The sequence below is a fragment of the Rhipicephalus microplus genome, unplaced genomic scaffold (genome assembly GCF_043290135.1).
Source record: "Rhipicephalus microplus isolate Deutch F79 unplaced genomic scaffold, USDA_Rmic scaffold_12, whole genome shotgun sequence".
In the NCBI taxonomy this organism is placed as follows: Eukaryota; Metazoa; Arthropoda; class Arachnida; order Ixodida; family Ixodidae; genus Rhipicephalus; species Rhipicephalus microplus.
The window spans coordinates 25,049,153-25,069,284 of record NW_027464585.1 but is presented as its reverse complement, the minus strand read 5'-3'; the positions used below and the strand labels follow the sequence as shown (position 1 = coordinate 25,069,284).

At 46.0% G+C, this 20,132-nt stretch overlaps 1 protein-coding gene across 1 annotated transcript; it reads left to right on the top strand.

Annotated features, from left to right (window-relative positions):
- Window positions 1-342: 342 nt before the first annotated feature.
- Window positions 343-10,128, top strand: LOC119167810 (achaete-scute homolog 2). Its single transcript, XM_075882320.1, has 2 exons — window positions 343-1,210; window positions 9,545-10,128. Exon 1 carries the CDS (start codon window positions 528-530, stop codon window positions 1,140-1,142), a length of 615 nt encoding a protein of 204 aa, XP_075738435.1. The 5' UTR covers window positions 343-527; the 3' UTR covers window positions 1,143-1,210; window positions 9,545-10,128.
- The last annotated feature ends 10,004 nt before the right edge of the window (window positions 10,129-20,132 follow it).

Sequence of the window (20,132 nt, the reverse complement as noted above, 5' to 3'; positions counted from 1 at the left end):
AAAGAGCGTATGTAGGGGCCTCCTGCCATCTGTTGGCGCGTAACCGCGACTGCAGATGCTCGAACACTCGCCCACGAAAGCAGCCACAAGAGCGAAGGCTTCACGGAGCCCGCAGAAGGCGGTGGGACGGGCCTCACGGAAAGGAGGCCCCATTGTGGAGGGTCACGGGTGAACCTTCAGATGTTCGCCGCCATTGGACAAATCTAAGCAGCGGCCCATTTCCTCTACGCGAGCGGAAAGGTGGAGAGAGGCGGGAGGAGAGACCGGTGTACTCTTAACCCCCGCAGAGCAGTCGCGTGCGTAAGCGTGCGCCACAACAAGCAGCGGGAGCGCTGATGGCGACGAATAGAAGATCAAGCAAAAGGTAACAAAATAGCAAGAATAGAAAACCAGCCCACGGCGTCTCAAGACTCCCTCACCTGCGTGACTACCACCCCTCTCACCCGTCCCTTCTCCTCGACTCGTGAAGCCGCATGCTGCGCTCCCGGTGATCAGTACGCGCGCAACTCCCTTTGCAGAGAGGTGTCATGAAGCCCGATGGTGTGGCGCTCTTTCAGCACACGCACCATCACCGCCACGATATCGTTCACCAAGATGAGAGTCGCCACCACTCCACCCAGTGCTCGCCCGCGAGCCCGCGGCCAGCGAAGATGACATCTTTTGTAGCGACCACGGCTCCGTACACTGCGGCCGTGGCCCGCCGGAACGAACGCGAGCGAAACCGGGTGAGACTAGTGAACCATGGTTTCAACGCGCTCCGGCAGCACGTCCCCCAGACAGGCCAGAAGAAACTGAGCAAAGTGGAAACGCTGCGGTCGGCAGTTGAGTACATCCGCGAGCTGCAAAAGCTGCTGGAACTTACCAGACGCCAAGCGGTATCACTCCCCGAAGAACAGTACAGTTCTCCGAAGGAGAACAGGGTTCCTGACGGTGCCTATTCGGGTTCTTCACCTCCCTCTATAGTGGAATCAACGTCGTCTCCCTGCAGCAGCAACAGCAATGAGTGCGGGATTCCTGCCTCCCGCGTCGATCGGGCGGGCAGTTTTGAGGAACACTGTGCCTCACCCAAGAAGGCTTCCTGTGGTGTCGACGACGAACAGGAAGTTCTGTGGGAACTAGCTTCCTGGTGGCCAGCGACGTAGTCAAGTCACAGACCCTTGCTTATGGTTTCGTTGAGCATTTGTTTGGACTTCGTGGACGGTCCCCTTTGGTACGTACACTCTTCCATGGGCTGAATTCATAGTGCCAGTTTTAGCATGCATATTTTCCTTAATTTTACAAGCTGCAACCACTGAGCTGTTATTGTCGTAATAGTTGCATATCGAAACTACGATAAAAATAGTAGAGATAGGCAATGGTAAATAAGTGAAAGAAATTTAGACTGAGAATGCTTTAAGTTTGTAAATTGTGAGAGCCAGTATTCCTGCAAATTGATGAAATGAATATAAATAGTGAAGGAAATTTCAAAGAATAATCAGTAGTGGCAGCAAGAAACTGTTCAAAGAAAGGGTTGGGCGACTAACTTGAACTTTCAACAGCTTCAGGTTAAATTTAGGACAAAGAGGCGTAGGTGAGTGTTTAGAAAATAAAAAAAGTAATACCATTTCAGAGCCTCAAAAAAGTTAGTGGTACTGGCACAAATTTTAATGCAGTTCTTTCAGCGTGGATCAGTAGCACTGCCAAACTGAATGAAGCAAGAACAGCGGACGAACAGAAAAAAGTGTTTGTCATAACTGCGACTCATGAAGCCAGTTGCCATGTGCCGCTTTATCTTCCGGTAATATAAAGATGCTGTGGGCCCGGAGAAGAAGGCTACTCTAGCTTTACGGCGAAGCGTAACGTTTAAGCGCCGGTCAGTTTTGGATCACTCACCTTGTCTCACCCGCAGAACAGAGTCACGTAAAAATGCGTGTTGTCTTATATCTCTCATTGTAGTCGGTAGTTACGCATGCACCGCGAAAAAACATTCGTTATAATACGAGGCGTCACTGTTGCGATTAGTACTTTCCGTGTTTTAAAAGGTACACGACTTGTGCATCTTAGCAAGCGCAGCGGAACTTATAGAACGATACAGGCACGAAAACACAACGGGAACTAGACGTCAACTGAAAGTGAATAATAACTGTTGGTGTTTGATGTCCCAAAACCACGATATGATTATGAGAGACGCCGTAAGAGGGCACAGAACATTTCGACTTCCTGATGTTCTTTAACGTGCCGCTAACTCTAAGAACACGGGCCTCAAGCACTTCCACCTCATCGAGCATTTAGCCACCGTGGTCGGGATTCGATCCGGTGACCTGCGAGTCAGCAGCCTAGTGCTTTAGCCACTATACGGTACCGTGGTGGGTCAAATAAAAGTTTACTGACATAACTCGATGAAGATATAAAGACAAACGCAGACGGTGCTAGTAATGCATATATACGGCATGTGCGATGTCGCTTCCAATACGCTGTTTATTTCACTTGCAAAAATAGTGAAGGGGTACTCAAGCATTTATCAGCTTTTATACGGATGCAGTACGTCTCATAGAATTTCGGAGCTTGCTGAACAGCAATGAAAAAGTGCATACTAGCAACAGTGATGGGAGACGCCATCGCAGGGGACGTTACCGCACTAAATCTGTTGTAGTGCCCGTTTCTAACATCTGAGCGCGTGGACTGTCATACAAGGTATACAGTAATAAATTAAACACTATACAGGAGGACAATGTCTTGTAATGTGTACAGTTAACGTGGTACAGTAGTATAGCTTATGCACCGAAGCAAGAAAAATCGGTTGCGCCCAAACCCTTCAGTGAATTCTTCTGAACTCGCTGGGGAAAATTTTGACACCGTGTCATCTCGCGTAGTTTGGATATATGTTGTCTCCATAAATGACATTTCAATCAGGCTACAGTCTCCACGTACACCGTCATATTTGCGAATCAGAAAAAAAAAACGATAGTAAAGAGGTGACTGCACTTCTGGAATTCACCATCTTTTATCACTCGCAACTTTCTCCTGCAAGCTACTCTATACTGAGGCTTTTGCCGGTAGAGTGGTCTTGAAAGATTCATGGCATGAGTCCCCCGAGAGCAGATGATGAAGGAAATAAGTAAGCAGCTAAAATTTCTGCTCACTAAGTTGGTATGCGCTTCGCGTCGATTCTCGTTCGCTCGCCACTCGCCGATATATTTCTCTGTCGAGTTGATTTTACCGTACCGGTCGAGGTCGTTTTACCGTAGCTGCTGCATTGTGACGCAAATCTGTACTCCATGGGCGTACAAGAAGCGCTGTTGTGGAACAACGAGAAAAGCTTCTAGTGTCCAGTAAATTAAATCGTGCAGCCGATTTCACGGAATCACTTCCCATATATTTGTATATTTTCCTGTGTGAAGAGGTAATGGTTCACTCTGTAATGGTTCAATGTATTTTATCCTGTGTCTGCCGCTTTCCGCATATATTACCTTTACGAATCCATACTTTGTAGCTACAATGACAGTGCTTACAAAAAAATGTTTTCACTGCAGTTTTAACACCGACAAAACATTTTACGGCAAGGAATTTGACTTGGGATGCTTATGTTGCGAGCTGGGAAACTGCGTATGAAACAGCGATCACCTCTTTATCGGTCTTGCACGATATTTGTCGTACATAACGGTTCATATCATTAAATAAAGTACTGCCTTTGAAACAAATGAATATGAGATAATATTGTTTTTCGTTTCGCTCTGCAATTGCTTATGTGGTGCAGCAGTGCATTGTTAAACATTTCTAAATAAATGTTTAATTGCGGCAAAACGCAAGATTTGTGTTGTCTGGAATTTCTGGGTTTGGAAAAACACCATAAATATATTCTAAAAGGTATAAAAAGATCTGCTGAACTTGTTATTTCGAAACGAATAATTCCTCGTCTGTTCGCCAAGACTGAGGGCTTACATGTAATTGTAAACCGCCCATTTTTTTTTCTTCCGTATCAAAGCTATCCCGAAATTACAATGCAATTTCACAGTTAATAGAATTCTTACCTAAGGAGTCTAGAAGAATTATTGAGCAGTTTGAGTCATTGGTTGCCCTGTTATTTAACGAGCCATAAAACTTCTTTTGTGTATAAAAGGACACTTGCATCTTCTTTTAGGTAACTCTTAAGTTTGAGTAACAAGCCATTTTAAGACCAAATCTTTAGACTAAGTGCTTAGCTGGCTAGTGCAGGACCCATTGTGTGACATGCCTGCCTAATTGCGCAAGCAGCCGACAAAGTATCATGGATAGAATAGAGTTATTCAAAAAACATGATGCAATTAAACAGGCAATAGCAGGGCAATGCTTTGGTAATAGTACTTGATGCCTCTGATGACAGAACTATTCGGTAAAGTTTATCTTCTCGTTAAGTAGCGCATGTATATTAGACATGAATTATAATCAAGGGAAGTCACACATTGAAACATGAAGAGGGAAACTTTTTTCCCCTACCAATAGTTCCAGTATGCACAGGAGGGTGGAATGGTACTTTATTCGTTGGCTTGAATGATTTCTCATAAGGAAATTGTTAAAAAGGCAATATACGATGAACCGTGTACAATAACTCAACGAATGTGCTCTTTGGCACACAATATCCAAATATTGGAAATTCGCCTCTTTCTGTACCAAAAGCACCACTGCACATTTTAAGCAATTGTGTACGGTACGTTCAAAGGCACTCAAACATTTGTTAGTAAAAGTAAATATTCACTGTAAATGATGTTGTTTGTTAGCATGTCAAGTTTATTAGTACAATAATGTACTTAACGGATTCGTGGAGTGTTCCCAGACTCGGCGCGTATCTAAAACGTTCCAAACTTTCGACGGTACACGGACTATCTTTCATGGCGCACCTCAGGTAACAATGCACACGGCGAGATGCCGTGATGAATGCGCACTTTACAGTGACGAGGATGAGGCTATATTCTGAGAGAGAATGGTGCTAAAATAATTTGTGGTTCATACGTTTGGGGACTGATGGGAGTGCTAAGATCATTCATTTATTTAGGCACTAACGGCATCTAGGCTAGCAGTTAGTCCCTGGGCAGTTAACACCAAAAAGCTGTTAATTCCCCCCAATCCTTTCGATGGACAAACATTTATTTCTCACATTTACACCATACAGGACCATTGTTAAAGGGCCCCTGAAACGGTTTTTTCACATTCCATTTTTGATTAGACCACTACTGGAGCAAATCATTGGTACCAGAGTTATATCGAAACCACCAATATTAACGGAGCTATGTGTACTAAAAAAGTACCGTCCACCCCCACTCCGCCTTTCACCATCAACTGCCCTCAACCCTTCCTTCGAGCAGTCGGGACTCCACCTTCATGCATGGCGCTTGCGCCACGATGTGGCTTGAGACTGCATACGCGGAAATCCAGCCGCCGATCGGATACCGGCAGTCTGTGCTGCGCGTTCCACAGCCAATCAGATCAGCTGGAAACGATGACGTCAGTGGGGCACAGCATGTCGCGTGGTGTATGTGTGGTTGCTAATGCGCTTGGCCGAGCTGCAGCGATCTGCAGCGGTCTGGAGCGATTCGCAGCTTTAAAGCGTTGTAATAAATTACACAGTTTATGCAAAGAGCTCAAATCAGTTTCTAAATTATCCTTGGTTTTTGGTCTACCGGCCCAATGTGGTTTGACAGAATCATTAAAATCGTTTCAGGGTTCACTTAAGGTACAACCCCGCAGCACGATTTTAGGCGCGATGGACGGGTGGTTGGAGGGACGCGTTCATTTATTTGACAAGCGCCTTCGCGAAATCGCGCTGTTGTGACCAACATGACGCAATTTCACGCTTAAATGAAGCGTGTGGAGAGGTATTTTTTTTTTGTGCACGCTAGTGCGAAATAGCGCCGCCACGTTTTGCTACTCGGAGTAGAAAAAATGGCAGCATATCCACGGAGTAAATGATGGGGAGTGGGGCGAAGCATTCGTCCGTCCATTCGTTCTTGCTTCCGTCCGTTCCTGCGTACGTCGGTGTAACCGTCCATGTGTCCATCCACCCGTCCGTGCGTGCGTCTGTTCGTGCGTCCGTCCCTGCGTTCGTCCATGCGTCCGCGCCTGCGTCCGTTCATGTGTCCATCCATGCATCTGTCTGTGTGTCCGTTCGTCCATCTATTCAGCACTCCAAGTACCACCATCTCGCATCTTTTCATCATATATTCTCCATATAGAAGCACCGCCATCCAGCGGACATTTCAAGGACTAAACGGAAGGTGGCACATGCACACTTTCTTACTGCTTGCGCTTTGGGTTTACTTCCCACCTTTAACCACATCGAGTTCATGGTATATACTAGTTCACTGTATTCATGACTATGCGGCCCAACGCTCGCTAAACCTTTCTAAAACCAAGGAGGTTACACCCAGCGAGTATAACGTAGCAACCCTTTCTTGTCAGATCGTGTTCAACGTACATGCCAATAGCTGCTAATGGGAATCGCAGCATGCGCGTCATCTAAAGGCGGAATGCTCCTGTTTCTCATTCCCCTTTAGCAGACATTAACATGTGCATTGAGCACTATCTTTTCTTGTTCAACAACGCACAGAAGAAATCCTTCACCGAAACCACCTTGGAGGTCAAAATCGTAAGGAGCGCTATTTCGGGTATGTGCCACTGGTGGTTACGTACTACGAGGGACGCACAAGCCACGCCATAAGGAGCTTCGCCTCTAAAAAGTTAGCAGTGGCTTAGTTGGGCTATGCCGTATATACATGACGTGAGCTATGCACGGAAAGACAGACAGACAGACAGACAGACAGACAGACAGACAGACAGACAGACAGACAGACAGACAGACAGACAGACGGACGGACGGACGGACAGACAGACAGACAGACAGACAGACAGACGGACAGACGGACAGAAGGACGAGTTGGCAGTGGAACACAAGGGCAGACGCACGGGGGGACAGACGGACAAAGGTATATATGGACGGACCGGCGGACTAGGGAAAATCTCAAGCCAGCAGAGTGCCAGTACACTAGTGGTACGTGACTCCAGGTTTAGTAGCATCCAGGCTTTCTACGGCGCGACAGCCTTACGCCGTGTGACATCACTGCTCCTCGAGCATGCGCAGCACAGCTCTCAATAAGCAAGGCGGAAACTGTTCAACCACAGCCAGTGTAGGCAGACGTGCTGTGTGCCACAGGTGTGGTGTGAGATCCCCCTTTCATGTGGCAAAGTTTGGGTTGGTGAGGCAGGGCAGTGCATAAACCAGCGCGCTAAAAAACACGAACTGTAGTTGAACTCGATGACTCGGTGTCGTTCCAGAATATACCACTAATTTAGGCACTTGCAGATACTGTGAAGCATGACTTGATTAAGTAAAATTTCTGAGCAGAAGTAACTACAGATCAGCTGGATAACTATCACAGGCACTTTTAATTGTACAGAAAGGCGACAGAATGTAGTGTTGCGGAGTTGCCACTCAGAAATTGGAAGGAATCCGAAATCATTCCACATTTTCACAACCCCGGAATGGACGATAGTTATAGCGCGAGAACAAAACGACGACACAGAGACAAGAAGGACACGAAAGACACTGTGTCGTCGTTTTGTACTCGCGCTATAACTATCGTCATGCCATACCAACTAGCCCAAGCTGCCGCACTCCCGCAATGGAATTCGGATGGTATGGCGACGAATATTGGAGGAATAGAATGGGAGTGAAATACAGCGTAGTTTGCACGGAATGAAATGAAAATCGAATTTCGTCTTTCTCCGTAAATTGAGCACTTTGTAGTCGATGTGCTGTTTTTCTTGTTTGACACATTAGTAAGTCAGATCCTCAAATTCAACAATGAAGCATAATTTAAACAGGAGTGTCAAATTACAAGAATGATACACATGTAAAAAGCGCATCTACAATAATCCTGTCCTTACAGAGACTGCATGTGTTGCTCCGAAGTTTTTCCCTATCCATCGCGTAACCGCGGCTCTTTTTCATGGTATCCGTCTTGCGTGGGCGGCATACCCACCTTACACCTTGGGATTTTACTCTTTCAGTAGTGACTCAGCCGCCGCTGTTTCCTCACCCTTCGCGTCGTTTAGCTTGTGCCACCGTCGGTGACTCGGACGCATGCTCGAAAAAAGTGCTCCTCTAGGGAAAGTTGGGATGGGTGTTGACGTGGGTGTAATGCTGGTGTTAACTGGAAGCCTTTGTATACTAGATTGTGCGCAGTCTCGCCACGTATTAGCCCCCCCCCCCCCTCCATTTTTCGAGTGCTGTCTCCCCTGCCTACACAAATGGGTGTCTTTGCCTGAAACTTTATGGTGAAGGTCTGCAGGTCAGCATTTGTACACAGCCAACTGTGTGCTGTGTGAACTACTTATGCGATGAAATGCTGTACAAGATGGAGCTACACTAGATCTAGCATAGACTTTCGAAAGCATTGGTTCCTGTAGCCAGCCAAAGAGGCAGTCCCACATAACCTAGGTGGGGCCTCCCCGAATCTCTACGCGACACTTCGCTAAGTCGTCTTTTATATCATTTAAAAATGCGGGGTTCTTTGCATGGTGCTAAACTAGCAGGGGTGCTAAATATGCACTCGTAAAAAAAACGCCTGCTCATTTACTTAAGTAAACGTTAACCATTTGCTTGTCACAAAAAGCACTAACCTCCTTAAGTAAAGATGGTAAAATGCTGTTTAGTGAAGCTTGTTAGTTTTCAAAGTAGTTCGTGAGTATAGCTGACTCGAATAATAATTCATTACTGAATTTCAGTGAATGGGTGTTTATACGTTCTCGTATATTGCTACATGAAAATAATTTAATCACAGAAGTATATATAGGATCATAAGCGAAATGCAATTGTTCGCGTAGAAGAATTAGTGGCCATGTAAATTACTTCATGTAAATACCCTGGCAAGAACGTATCACCACAACATACATAGACGCATGAACAAATCACAAATGGAATCATGCATGCAAACTCGTTATAGAATGAGAAGGCTCAGCCGGTATTGTATGTTGTAGCAGCCACTCGAAGATTTTCAATGCTCCATAGTCACCTAGATTTCAAGTCACCTAGATTGGAAAGACAAATCCTAAAGAAGAAAGTAATTTTGATCCACAAGCCTTACGTGCGATAACGAGGCATGCCACCATAAAAGCCACACCACAATGAATTTAAAAGTCGTTACTACAAGATGAAGAGTGCATAACGGCACCAAGGTCAGGGCGGGCAGAAGAGAGGACATAGTGGCCTCTTGCTGTTTTGCACTGACATGCAATCTTAATCAAGTAGCACCACTACTCTCAATCCTAGTCTTCCGAATTTACTAATTTCTAAACGTATCATTAGTGTAATTTTTTTACACTCGCCATGCTGCGGTTCGCAGCGTAACTTATTAACATGTGCACGCCATCAGTGATGCAATTATATTTATATTTGAGGATTCATTTTGACATCTCTCTCCAGAGGTACGTCAACGCGTTATGTCGTAATGGAAGTGCAACTAGCACTGAGCTGGCACTGAACTGTCAGTGCTTTTGAGTTTAACAAGGTCTTCATTTCATTCATGTGCAGGTTGCCGTCAAGGTCACAGATGGGGCCCGGGCCAAGATATCCAAGAGAACGCACCCATAAAGAAGAAACCGTCGCGTCCGTCGCCCCTGTGCCAAACTGCTTCCACTTGCTTCATGAATGCGATTAGGCTGTGCTGCGAAATCTTGCTCAAGTGATCCACATTTCGCGGGACGAGTGGAGGACGCGCTTCGTGCTGGTGTCAAAATTTTCAGTATTATTTGATACTGCGCGTGCAGATGTCTTGAAACGCAGCATGGTTGTGATGCCTTTGCGTTTGCCGAACATAGGTTTCCTATTGTCTCTTCAGGAGTCAACGCCCTGTACGTACACCTTACGTTGTTTTGAAGTTATTGTCTCGAGAAACGTTGTACATAGGTGTTTTCTATCGCATCTAAATATTTATACTTGTATATTTTCGTCACTGTTTTCACTACCTCAAAGTGCCATAGCTTATATATTTGTTGATCCTCAGGAACACAATGAGTGGAGCAAGCTTATAACTTACTGCAAGTGAACTCGGAGTGTTGTACGCCGATATTGTTCTGTTCAAAAAATGTTAAAAAATAAAGTATTTCAGCATTTTACTGTGTCTGTTTACGGCTGTCTTGAAAGTCCGCATTGTGACTACCCGACGTTTTCGGTCTATAAACTTATGTAACGGAATCAATATGCATACTAAAATACTTCAGTTAGTTAAAAAGTCTTCTTTGTTGCATTTCCTTAAAGTGGTTGATGCTGCTCACATCAAAATATGATCTGTAATTAAAGCTTAAGGAACACTCCTTTCTTCGTTATTTGAACTTATTTTAACACAGCGCACGAGGAAACGAGAGAAGGGAGGACAAACCGCAGCTCTGACTCGCAATTAAATATTTATTGGAAAACATGAACCAAAAAATAACACTTCAACCTTCACACCCATGTGACCACACTAAGACAAGAAAACGACAGATCAGCTGACATTTTGAACAATGAAAAAAAAATCTCGATACATCCCATGTACATACTCTCCAACAGCATAAAAGTCAGGATATTCAGCTATCTACGAACCTAACTTCGCTATGATCACGGGCTGTGGAGGGCACGCTAATGCATTTTTTGCCCCCTTTTTGATAACATATGCTTCAAATATTTCTTGTGAGGTTCCATCAGTCTGTGCCGACAGAAGTTGAGCTTCACGAAAAATAGGTGCGCAATAGCACTGCGCAGTAAATACGTTGGGACACATGTGAGTGTACATTTCCTTGCAAATAACGTATGTGTTCCAGCAACCAAATCATGATGCATCTGCTTGCTTGGCCTCTGAATACGCGACCACAGGAAAATGGCAAAATATACACGGCACATGTTCTGCACTGTGCAAAAGGAGTTACATGTTTGGCCCCACAGCCCTATTTAACACTTTTGACACGCGCTTCTTATGTTCTTTTGTTCAACCATTCCACACACATCATTCAAACTACTTCTTAAGTTTTATTCAACCATTCCACAAACGTCATTCAATTTATGCCCCGCCGCGGTGGTCTAGTGGCTAAGGTACTCGGCTGCTGACCAGCAGGTCGCGGGTTCAAATCCCGGCTGCGGCGGCTGCATTTCCGATGGAGGCCGAAATGTCGTAGGCCCGTGTGCTCAGATTTGGGTGCACGTTAAAGAACCCCAGGTGGTCAACATTTCCGGAGCCCTCCACTACGGCGTCTCTCATAATCATATGGTGGTTTTGGGACGTTAAACCCCACAAATCAATCATCATTCAATTTATTAGGTTACGAATCAACTACACTTACCGCAAAACGGCTGGCAACATTCTTCATATTGTGGGATAGTCTGTGCATGTACAGAAGTACTGCTGAAGATTTCCTATGCCCTGAAATTGGATAAGCAGCGATACTGTCTGCGTTTTTCTAACTCGCTTGGTCAATTTGCGAACGGTTTACCGATTGATAGTGTCCGGAACACCTGCGTCTTGTTTGCGTCGTCACTTGTTTCGAGAAACTAGTGCCCATGTGATGAGAGCGAGACCTAAACAGCATGGCTTCAGTCTCAACAACGCCCGGCTTACACGTGACACATCTATTTTCTTTGTGTTGTAACACAATTCTTTACTTATATTTTATCTCAACGTACAGCTAAGTAAAATGAGTAACGTGTACGGGCCCTCAAACACTCATACGTAGTTTTTGTGCCCCAGTTTTCCACTCTCTAAGCAGATACGAGAAAGAACTGACAACAGTAGAAGTTGGATACAAGCCTCCCACATGGCGCCGAATGGGTAGCTTCGCGTAACCTCCAGCAGGTGGCAGCCATTTTTTATAAGGTATTAAAATGAAAGGCAGTGGAGTTACACATAGAAACGGAGACAGAGCAAAATTATAATCGGGGACAACTTCAGAATGAGTTTCAAATCGACATACTGTTAGACGATAACCTGTTTGTCCCTACTCAGTGCATAGAAATATGTAATATACAATATTGGCCCTGTATCTGCGTGTTACACTGCTAATGTCATCGAAAAACGATAGTCTTGCGTCTAGAGAGCGTGAACAGAAAGTTTATTTGATGTTGTGCGCAAGAAAATTGGTGAATGGTATTCTGGAGGCACTGCATTAGAGTGCCTCGAGCGTGCAGCGGAGGGGAACGAGTGCATCAAGTCATGTCACACGTGAGGGATGAGCGCTAACTGGCAGTTATCTTGGCAAACTAAGCGCGCTGCGTGCGCACCCATCTCGAAGGTGATAAGGTGTAGAACGCAAGGCGACGGGTAGGTGACACCACCGTGTCATCTTACCAAAACACTTGCTGCTTCATGCAAGCGTTGCATGGTCAGCGCAGCGTGATTAACGCTACAGTCCTTAGAATTAGTTATTTAGGCATTTTCTAGTAAAGGACACACATACAGAATATTGATGTGTTGTTTTGGTGCCTCAGATATTCTCAATAATTGTTTTTAATTGACAATCGCACAGGTAAGAATGCTGAAGCTTGAGCAATATTAGTGCGTGCTGCGGATGGGGTCGCCCATTTGGGGTATCGTGTGCTGCTTTTTAAAAAACCGTTAGTGTCGGACAAATAGACAAATGTACAGACAGACAGACAGACAGACAGACAGACCACAATTCTTGAGTCGGAGGTCCCCAAGAAAGACTATTGTCTTTAGAATAGGCGTTTATACATAGCTTATCTCGACATCACTAGTACATAGGACAGCGTTAATAAGTAAATTTTGTGCGATATATCGAAGGAAGTGGACATATTTGACGACTTATATACAGCTTTAGATAGAGACATACCGAGAAAAGACAATTTGTAAAAATCGCGAAGGAATAGAGAAGCAATGACTGCGTTAAAATTAATTACGGGCTTAAGCAGGGATGTCGTATATCCCCGCTGTTTCGCCTAAGAGTCCACACCGAATGTCAATGCCTCCGCAAAGGCAATCCGTATCAAGGCCAGCTATCGAGACCGCCTGACGTGATCAATTGAACGACGTCATCAGGCGGCGGCGCCGGTCTGTCTTAGGCAACGCACAGCGAGCTTCCTCAGCCCACGAGTCCGATGAAGCAGTTGGCGCCTTCCAGTCTGGTGAGTCTTACGCAATGCTTGGCAACGTCACTTGTTCTTGGTTGCAACCACGCGCAGCGGCTCCAGATTTGATGATCATGACGCAGCCCAGTGACAAATCCCCATTGGAGGATTCTGACATCACGGTGAGTGGCGCTTCTTGTTGAATGTTGGGGACGCAAAAGATCCTCACGGTGCCTATAAAAAAGCCAATCGGCGCGTGGTCAGCAGTTGACCTATTTGTCAAAGAGAGGCTGACGTATGCGCGCGAGAGAAGACATCTCGGCTCTTCGAGTCCCTAAGCTGTCGGCCCCAGTGCCGAATATGTAACGCCTCTATTTCTATGGTGTACATAAACCTTGCCTTAGCTCACCGTCGTCTCGTCCACTCGTCTATCAGCTCTGCGCAGAAGCAGTCGTGAGCTGATTAACACACGCTACCAAAGGCTGGTGACCTTGGCGGTGGAGTTTGGAGCAGTGGCGCCTTCGGTACCATGTTGGCGTCGCGCCTTCGTAACACCGCTGTTGTTCAAGCTGTACTTGGTGAGAACGGAAAAAGGGATGAGAGGCAGCAACAGTGTGTTTAATCTCTCGCACAAACAGGCCGCCCCGGTGGTTGAACAAAAGCTTCCAGGGGTGCTATGCAGGATGACCCGAGCTTTTTGCGCTGACGAGTTTGCTTCGAGCTCGCTCTATGGCGGCCATGGCATCAACGCAGTGGGCAGCACGTGATAGCAGCGCCTGAGAAAGTGGTTATAAAAACGCGCGTTGCCTCAGAAATTTATTTTGTGCCTTCGCGGTGGATATCAAAGAAATACCACACGCGTACGCACCAGCATTAAGGGATATATAGACTAATAGCGAAGGCTTCATAGAAGCCCACACATTCAGAAAATGGCGGCTGATCTTCTGCTCATGGGGCTTAGCACCATTTCTGTAAAGGCGGGGCACTTCTGGCGGAACGAAAATTGAGGTGGATGAGACAAAACTGCTGGCAAACAAGTGACCCCATTTTGTGTGCTTTAGTGGGAAATTTCGTCTCAAATTACATTTATTAGACCCCTGATCGCTTAAGACTCGCGCTTAGGCGAGCGCCAGCGAGTCATCCACGAGTACACTTCAAGTGAACGCCAGCTAATATAACACAGACTCCTGAATTAGTTACGTTTAGGTGTACTACCGTTCACTCTATTTGTTTATTTATTATTATTTCAGAGAAACTTACACAGGGAAACTTATACTTCGAACTTTTAGTCACCATTCGTGGCATCTTCCGCCGATGGATCAAGGCAACCAACATCATAGCCGCGTATACGTGTGATATTTGCAACGTGGATTATTTGTTTCACACCTATGCAGGTACTTTAGCATGCACAATGATTGTGCTTTTCTTTTTTAGCAGGAAGAAATGATGCCTTGTCACGCCAAAATGATGACGTTTTAGTTTTATTCAATGATCACAATAACGCAATTTTTTACACTGCATAAAATGGTGATAGGAACAAAAATCTGCGTAAACTCCCTGTTTGATGTTTATTTTTTAAAATATGCTCCGATAAATTGCTGCTATCTATGCGACTGAAGAGCCCCACCGTGGTGGTCTAGTGGATAAGGTACTCGGTTACTGACCCGCAGGTCGCGGGTTTGAATCCCGCTGCGGTGGCTGCATTTTCTATGGAGGCGGAAATGTTGTAGGCCCGTGTGCTAAGATTTGGGTGCACGTTAAAGAGCCCCAGGTGGTCGAAATTTCCGGAGCCCTCCACTACGGCGTCTCTCATAATCATATGGTGGTTTTGGGACGTTAAATCCCACATATCAATCACTGCGAATGAAGACATAGTCGCGCACATAGTCATGCAAATTGTACCACGATAGATAACTTGACAATCTGCTCACCGATAGCGTGACTAGTAGGCACTGCATGCTGAAGGAAACCGCGCTGCAGAAACACCGATGGATGAAAGTCCAGCCAGCATTGCATTTCGAAACAACAAGTCTCTTGTTTCTTATCTAGAACACATGGGTCACCTGGCATACACGTGTTGCTACTGCATCCTTGCGGAGCACATCGTTTCCGCCGCTACCGACGAAAGGACTCGGTGTTATAAGTAATTCGCATCGTTGCGCTGCCAGTCGGACACTGTACTAAAGACGTTCACGAAGGATAAATAGCACCTAACGATTTCGCACTCAATAGAGAACGCAAAAAAGCGCTGAACACTAAAACACATGGGGGGGTGAGCCTTCGCAGACCAATTTTACGAGTGGGCCTTCAAACATACCCTAGTAGGGTAACTTGCTGCACTGAGTAATAATAGCGTGGGCAGATGGTGCTAGAAAAAAGATTTTTCGTAACAATAAAAAACAGTATAAATTCTTCATTCATTATACATACATAATATTGTTGGGGAAAATAAATTTGATTTGTAAAACTTATTGATTGCTTCGACTTTGAACGAAACTTCGTTTTTCACTAGTAGTGGTTGTTCCCTCCACACTTCGCGCTTAAATTGCAGCTCCCATATCTCCGCATGCTGGTATCGCTGGCAACAGATTATAGACCGCTTTTCTCCCGACCTTCGCGACCTGATTTAAAAGACCTTGTCAGTGCCGCCGCTCTGTCACTATTTCAACAAGGCACGACCATCATTTTGATTGTCGCGCTATCTTTTTGCCAAATCAACACGCACCTCCCACAGGCGTGTTCGTGGGCGTTCTTCTTTCAGGCAAGTTTTTTAGTTTCACCTATATTACAGAACTTTCTACTCTCACAGGCAGCAAGGGTGCACAGGCATCACTCTCGTGGTGCTCACTCCGCTTATAAAGATCAGGGCGCCATTAAGGCTCTTCCATGTCTACTTACGGTTTCCTCGCTTTCGGTAGAAGGTATTTAACTAATGTCATGACCAGACAGTGTGTTTTTTCCTCACGCTCACTGCCTATTTCCCTTAGGCGATCACGAGAGCAAAATAATAACCTATAGAAGGTATGAATTAAAACAAAGTTTGGTAACAAATATACTAGCATTACAAATCCTAAAATTATTGCTATTTGTCCACTATAGTTTTTATTGAGCAGCCATACAAGAGACAACAGCTTGTGAAAAGAAAGAATCACCATGCCTGGTAATTTTTGCGCATAATATTTGGATGCTGTATACAGTGCTAGGGCATGATTATTGACAGTAATTATAGGCCCACTCTTCGATGGAATTCACGCATTGGTGGCAAAGAAACGATACTGAAGCATGATGAAACGGCAAATGTGTTTGAGGCTCACCAGTGTGCAGTGGACCCAGCATTTTCAACGCTTACGGGTCGCCTTGCAAATCCTATTTTTTCGGGTAATTATGACCAGTCTTCTTACGCAAATGTTCGCGTGGATTCATGTGGGCTTGACATTGGAGCTATATTGTCGCAGTGACCGCTACAGTGGCAATTCGCGTAATCGCCTATGCTGGCTGCCTACTTTCGTCCACAGAACACAATTGCTCGATAAACCAAAGCAAGTGACTAGCCTTCGTTGCGGACATTGCTAAGTTTCTTGCATACTTGTGGGGTCGACGTTTCGCCGTTCTAGAGTGTCATCATGCCCTATGTCGGCTCTCCTCACACAAGCACCCAACCTTGGTCGCTGAGCTTTACGCCTCTAAGATTACATACACACTTTCTGTTTCACAAAAATCTTCATGGGCACACAAGGATGCCGAGTACTGCCATTGCTATCCTGTCAACACCACCAAATCTCATTCAAATACCGGCGTTTTGTCACTAACCGACTTGCTGCACGACCAAGACGAGAATCCTCCTGACGCATATTGCAATTCCTTATGCAATGCTTCACCTCATAGCAGCGGGACGGCTCCTTTCATGTGTTTCTCTGCGAGCAGTACCTTATACCAATGCCGTATGACACCAGACAGTGCTGAACTCATTGTTCCGCTGCAATGACGACCATATGTTTTTTCGCAGTTTCACAATGCTCCCCCCACTAGGAATTCTAGGAATTTAGGCTCTTGCGATCGTGTGTGCAGACGTTTCATCGGGCTTCGCCCATGCCACTCTGCTTCACACTACGTCGCTTCTTGTGAGTTCTGAAAACGCCCCAAAAAGCCTCTCCTCTCTTCCATTGGGTGCCTTCAGCCTATAGATATCCCAAGTGGACGATATTTCTGTGTTGGCCTGGACCTCCTTGTCGCTTTCCCAACGCCCTCTGCGGGCGCGGTGTTAGATATCTTGCTTGCCCAGCATCCGCAGAAAAACCAAAGTCGCTGTCTCATTCATCAAGACTTCCCACGCTACCTGAGCTGCTCGCTGATCGAGGTCATGGTTTCTTTTCAAAAGTTATTGACAACTTTCTGGGCTCTTGTGCAACGACCCACAAGTTAAGCCCGACCTACGTACTATTCGCAGAAAACGAACTTACAAGCGCCTCATCTGTATGATCGCGCACACTCTATCTATGGGCGTGTCTGAGGGTCACTGAGATTTTGACAGCAATGAACATTTATGACGTTTGCCTATAATCAGTCGTGTCATAGTTGTAGCGCAGCACCAGTGGTGGCTATCCAGCTACAAAAAAATTCACAGCATATCCACGAAGTGAATGATGACAATTGGGCGAAGCTCCGGGGTATCATTAAACCGTGAACTCCCCTGTAGAGTGCCCACTCGATCATGCAAAGACGTGAGAACACGTGTGTCTTCATTCATAACGAAGTGCACTCCATGACCGCTGCTGTCAAAACAGAAAGAGAGAGAGCCACGCCCCTAGCGGTGTCCTTTCAAACCATAGCACACGCCAAGAGCGATGGATGGTTGGATGAATGGATATGGCTGTACACTTTGGATCGGGCGGTGGCTAGCGCCACCAAGCCGTAATACTTAATGAACTCAAAACTATATTTATTTATTTTTTCCTTAAAAAGTGAGTTTGAGGATTCGTACTTTGCAGTGAAGAGTTTAATTTTCACTCGTGCCTTGACTTTAGCCACCAATCAGATAACCTTCTTCTAGTTAAGTCTACTTGCTTAAAGTCTATTTTGCCCTCCCGGTCGTTAAACCCCAGTGCTTTGAAAAACTCTGCGCCATCAACCTAAACTATAGGGGGAAGCCCTTTACAGAACAATATCAAGTGTTCGGCAGTTTCTTCCTCTACACACGCACTGCATACTGTGTCTACCCCTTCGTATTTGGCCCGATATGTCTTGGTTCGCAGTACTCCCGTTCTTGCCTCGAAAAGTAGAGAACTACCCCGAGTATTATCATAGATCCTTTCCTTGGCAATTTCCTGCTTAATAGTTCGATAGATCTCTAGTGCGAACTTCTTAATCATGCCCATTTTCCACATGTCAGTCTCCGTTTCCTTCTCTTTCTTCTTAACCGATAGTTCTTTTTGGTTTGGCCACCTGCTGTTTTCTAAGTATTTACCAGTCAACTTCCTGGTTCGCTTCCTCCATTTTGTATCGACATTCTTCATGTACAAGTAGCTGAAAACCTTCCTAGCCCAACGCTCCTCCTTCATTTCTCTCAATCGCTTATCAAAATTTATCTTGCTGCTAGCTTCCCTGCCCTCAAATGATGTCCATCCATATCACCTTGTACTCCCTGATTTGGTGTATTCCCGTGAGCTCCTAAAGCAAGCCTACCTATTTCACGTTGCTTCATTTCTAATCTTGCTTGAACTTCTGATCTCATGCACAAGGCCGCATTGCCGAACGTCCGCCCAGGAACCATGACCCCTTTCCACATTCCTCTCACAACATCATACCTATTGTAATTCCACAGTGCCTTAATTCTCATCACTGCTGCATTCCTGTTAGCTTTAGTCGTCACGTATATTTCGTGTTCTTTCAGGTACTCGGTCCCAATGCTTATCTGACCGCTGGCACCACCCCGCCATCTACCGGGCGCCTTCAGTACTGGCTTGAAAGAGAGTGAGCCGCCCCCCTGGCGGTCTCTTTTCAAACCGCAGCATGCGCCAAGAGCAAGCGCTGGCACCACCCCGCCATCTACCGGGCGCTTCCAGTACTAGCGTGTCACGCCGACGGACAGGGGACATGGCACGACCCTAACGAGCTTCGCCCTTGAAAAAGACGGGGAGCGCTGGTGGTTCGTGGTACGAGGAGCTGAGAACGTTTGGGTGCTTTTGACGAGCTGGATGCCATGGCTGGCGCTTTGATTCGGCGTCTCGCTTCTTCCTTAGGTTTAGCCCTACCGCGTTGGTCTAGTGGCTAAGGTACTCGGCTGCTGACCTGCAGGTCGCGGGATCAAATCCCGGCTGCGTTGGCTGCATTTTCGATAGAGGCGGAACTGTTGTAGGCCCGTGTGCTCAGATTTGGGTGTACGTTAAAGAACTCGAGGTGGTCGAAATTTCCGAAGCCCTTCACTATGGCGTCTCTCATAATCATATGGTGGTTTTGGAACGTTAAACCTTGTTATCATCATCATCATTATCATAATTGTCCTTCCTCGGTTGTACACCGTCGTCCTATTTCAACCCTCAATGACGGCATGCCTTCGTGATCCGCCGTCACAACGCTACACAGTATTACTGGTTTTAGGGGCGAAGCTCCTCATAGCGGCACCCATTCGTCCCCCGTAGTATGTAACAGGTATAACATTTTGACCTCCAAGGTGTTGCCGGTGAGAGACTTCTTCTGTGTGTGTGTGCCACCTCTAGTTTAGTCCTTGGAATGTCCGCTGGATGGCGGTGCTTCTATATGGGGAATATATGATGAAAAGATGCGAGACGGTGGTACTTGGAGTGTTGAATAGATGGACGAACGGACACATAGGCAGATGCATGGATGACCGCATGAATGGACGCAGGGCCGGCTGCATGGACGAACGCAGGGACGGACGCACGAACAGACGCACGCACGGACGGGCTGATGGACGCATGGATGGTCACACTGACGGACGCGTGGACGGACGGAAGCAAGAACAAATAAACGGACGAATTCCTCGCCCCACTCTCCATCATTCACTCCGTGACTACGCTGCCATTTTTTACCCCTTATATTTGCTGTT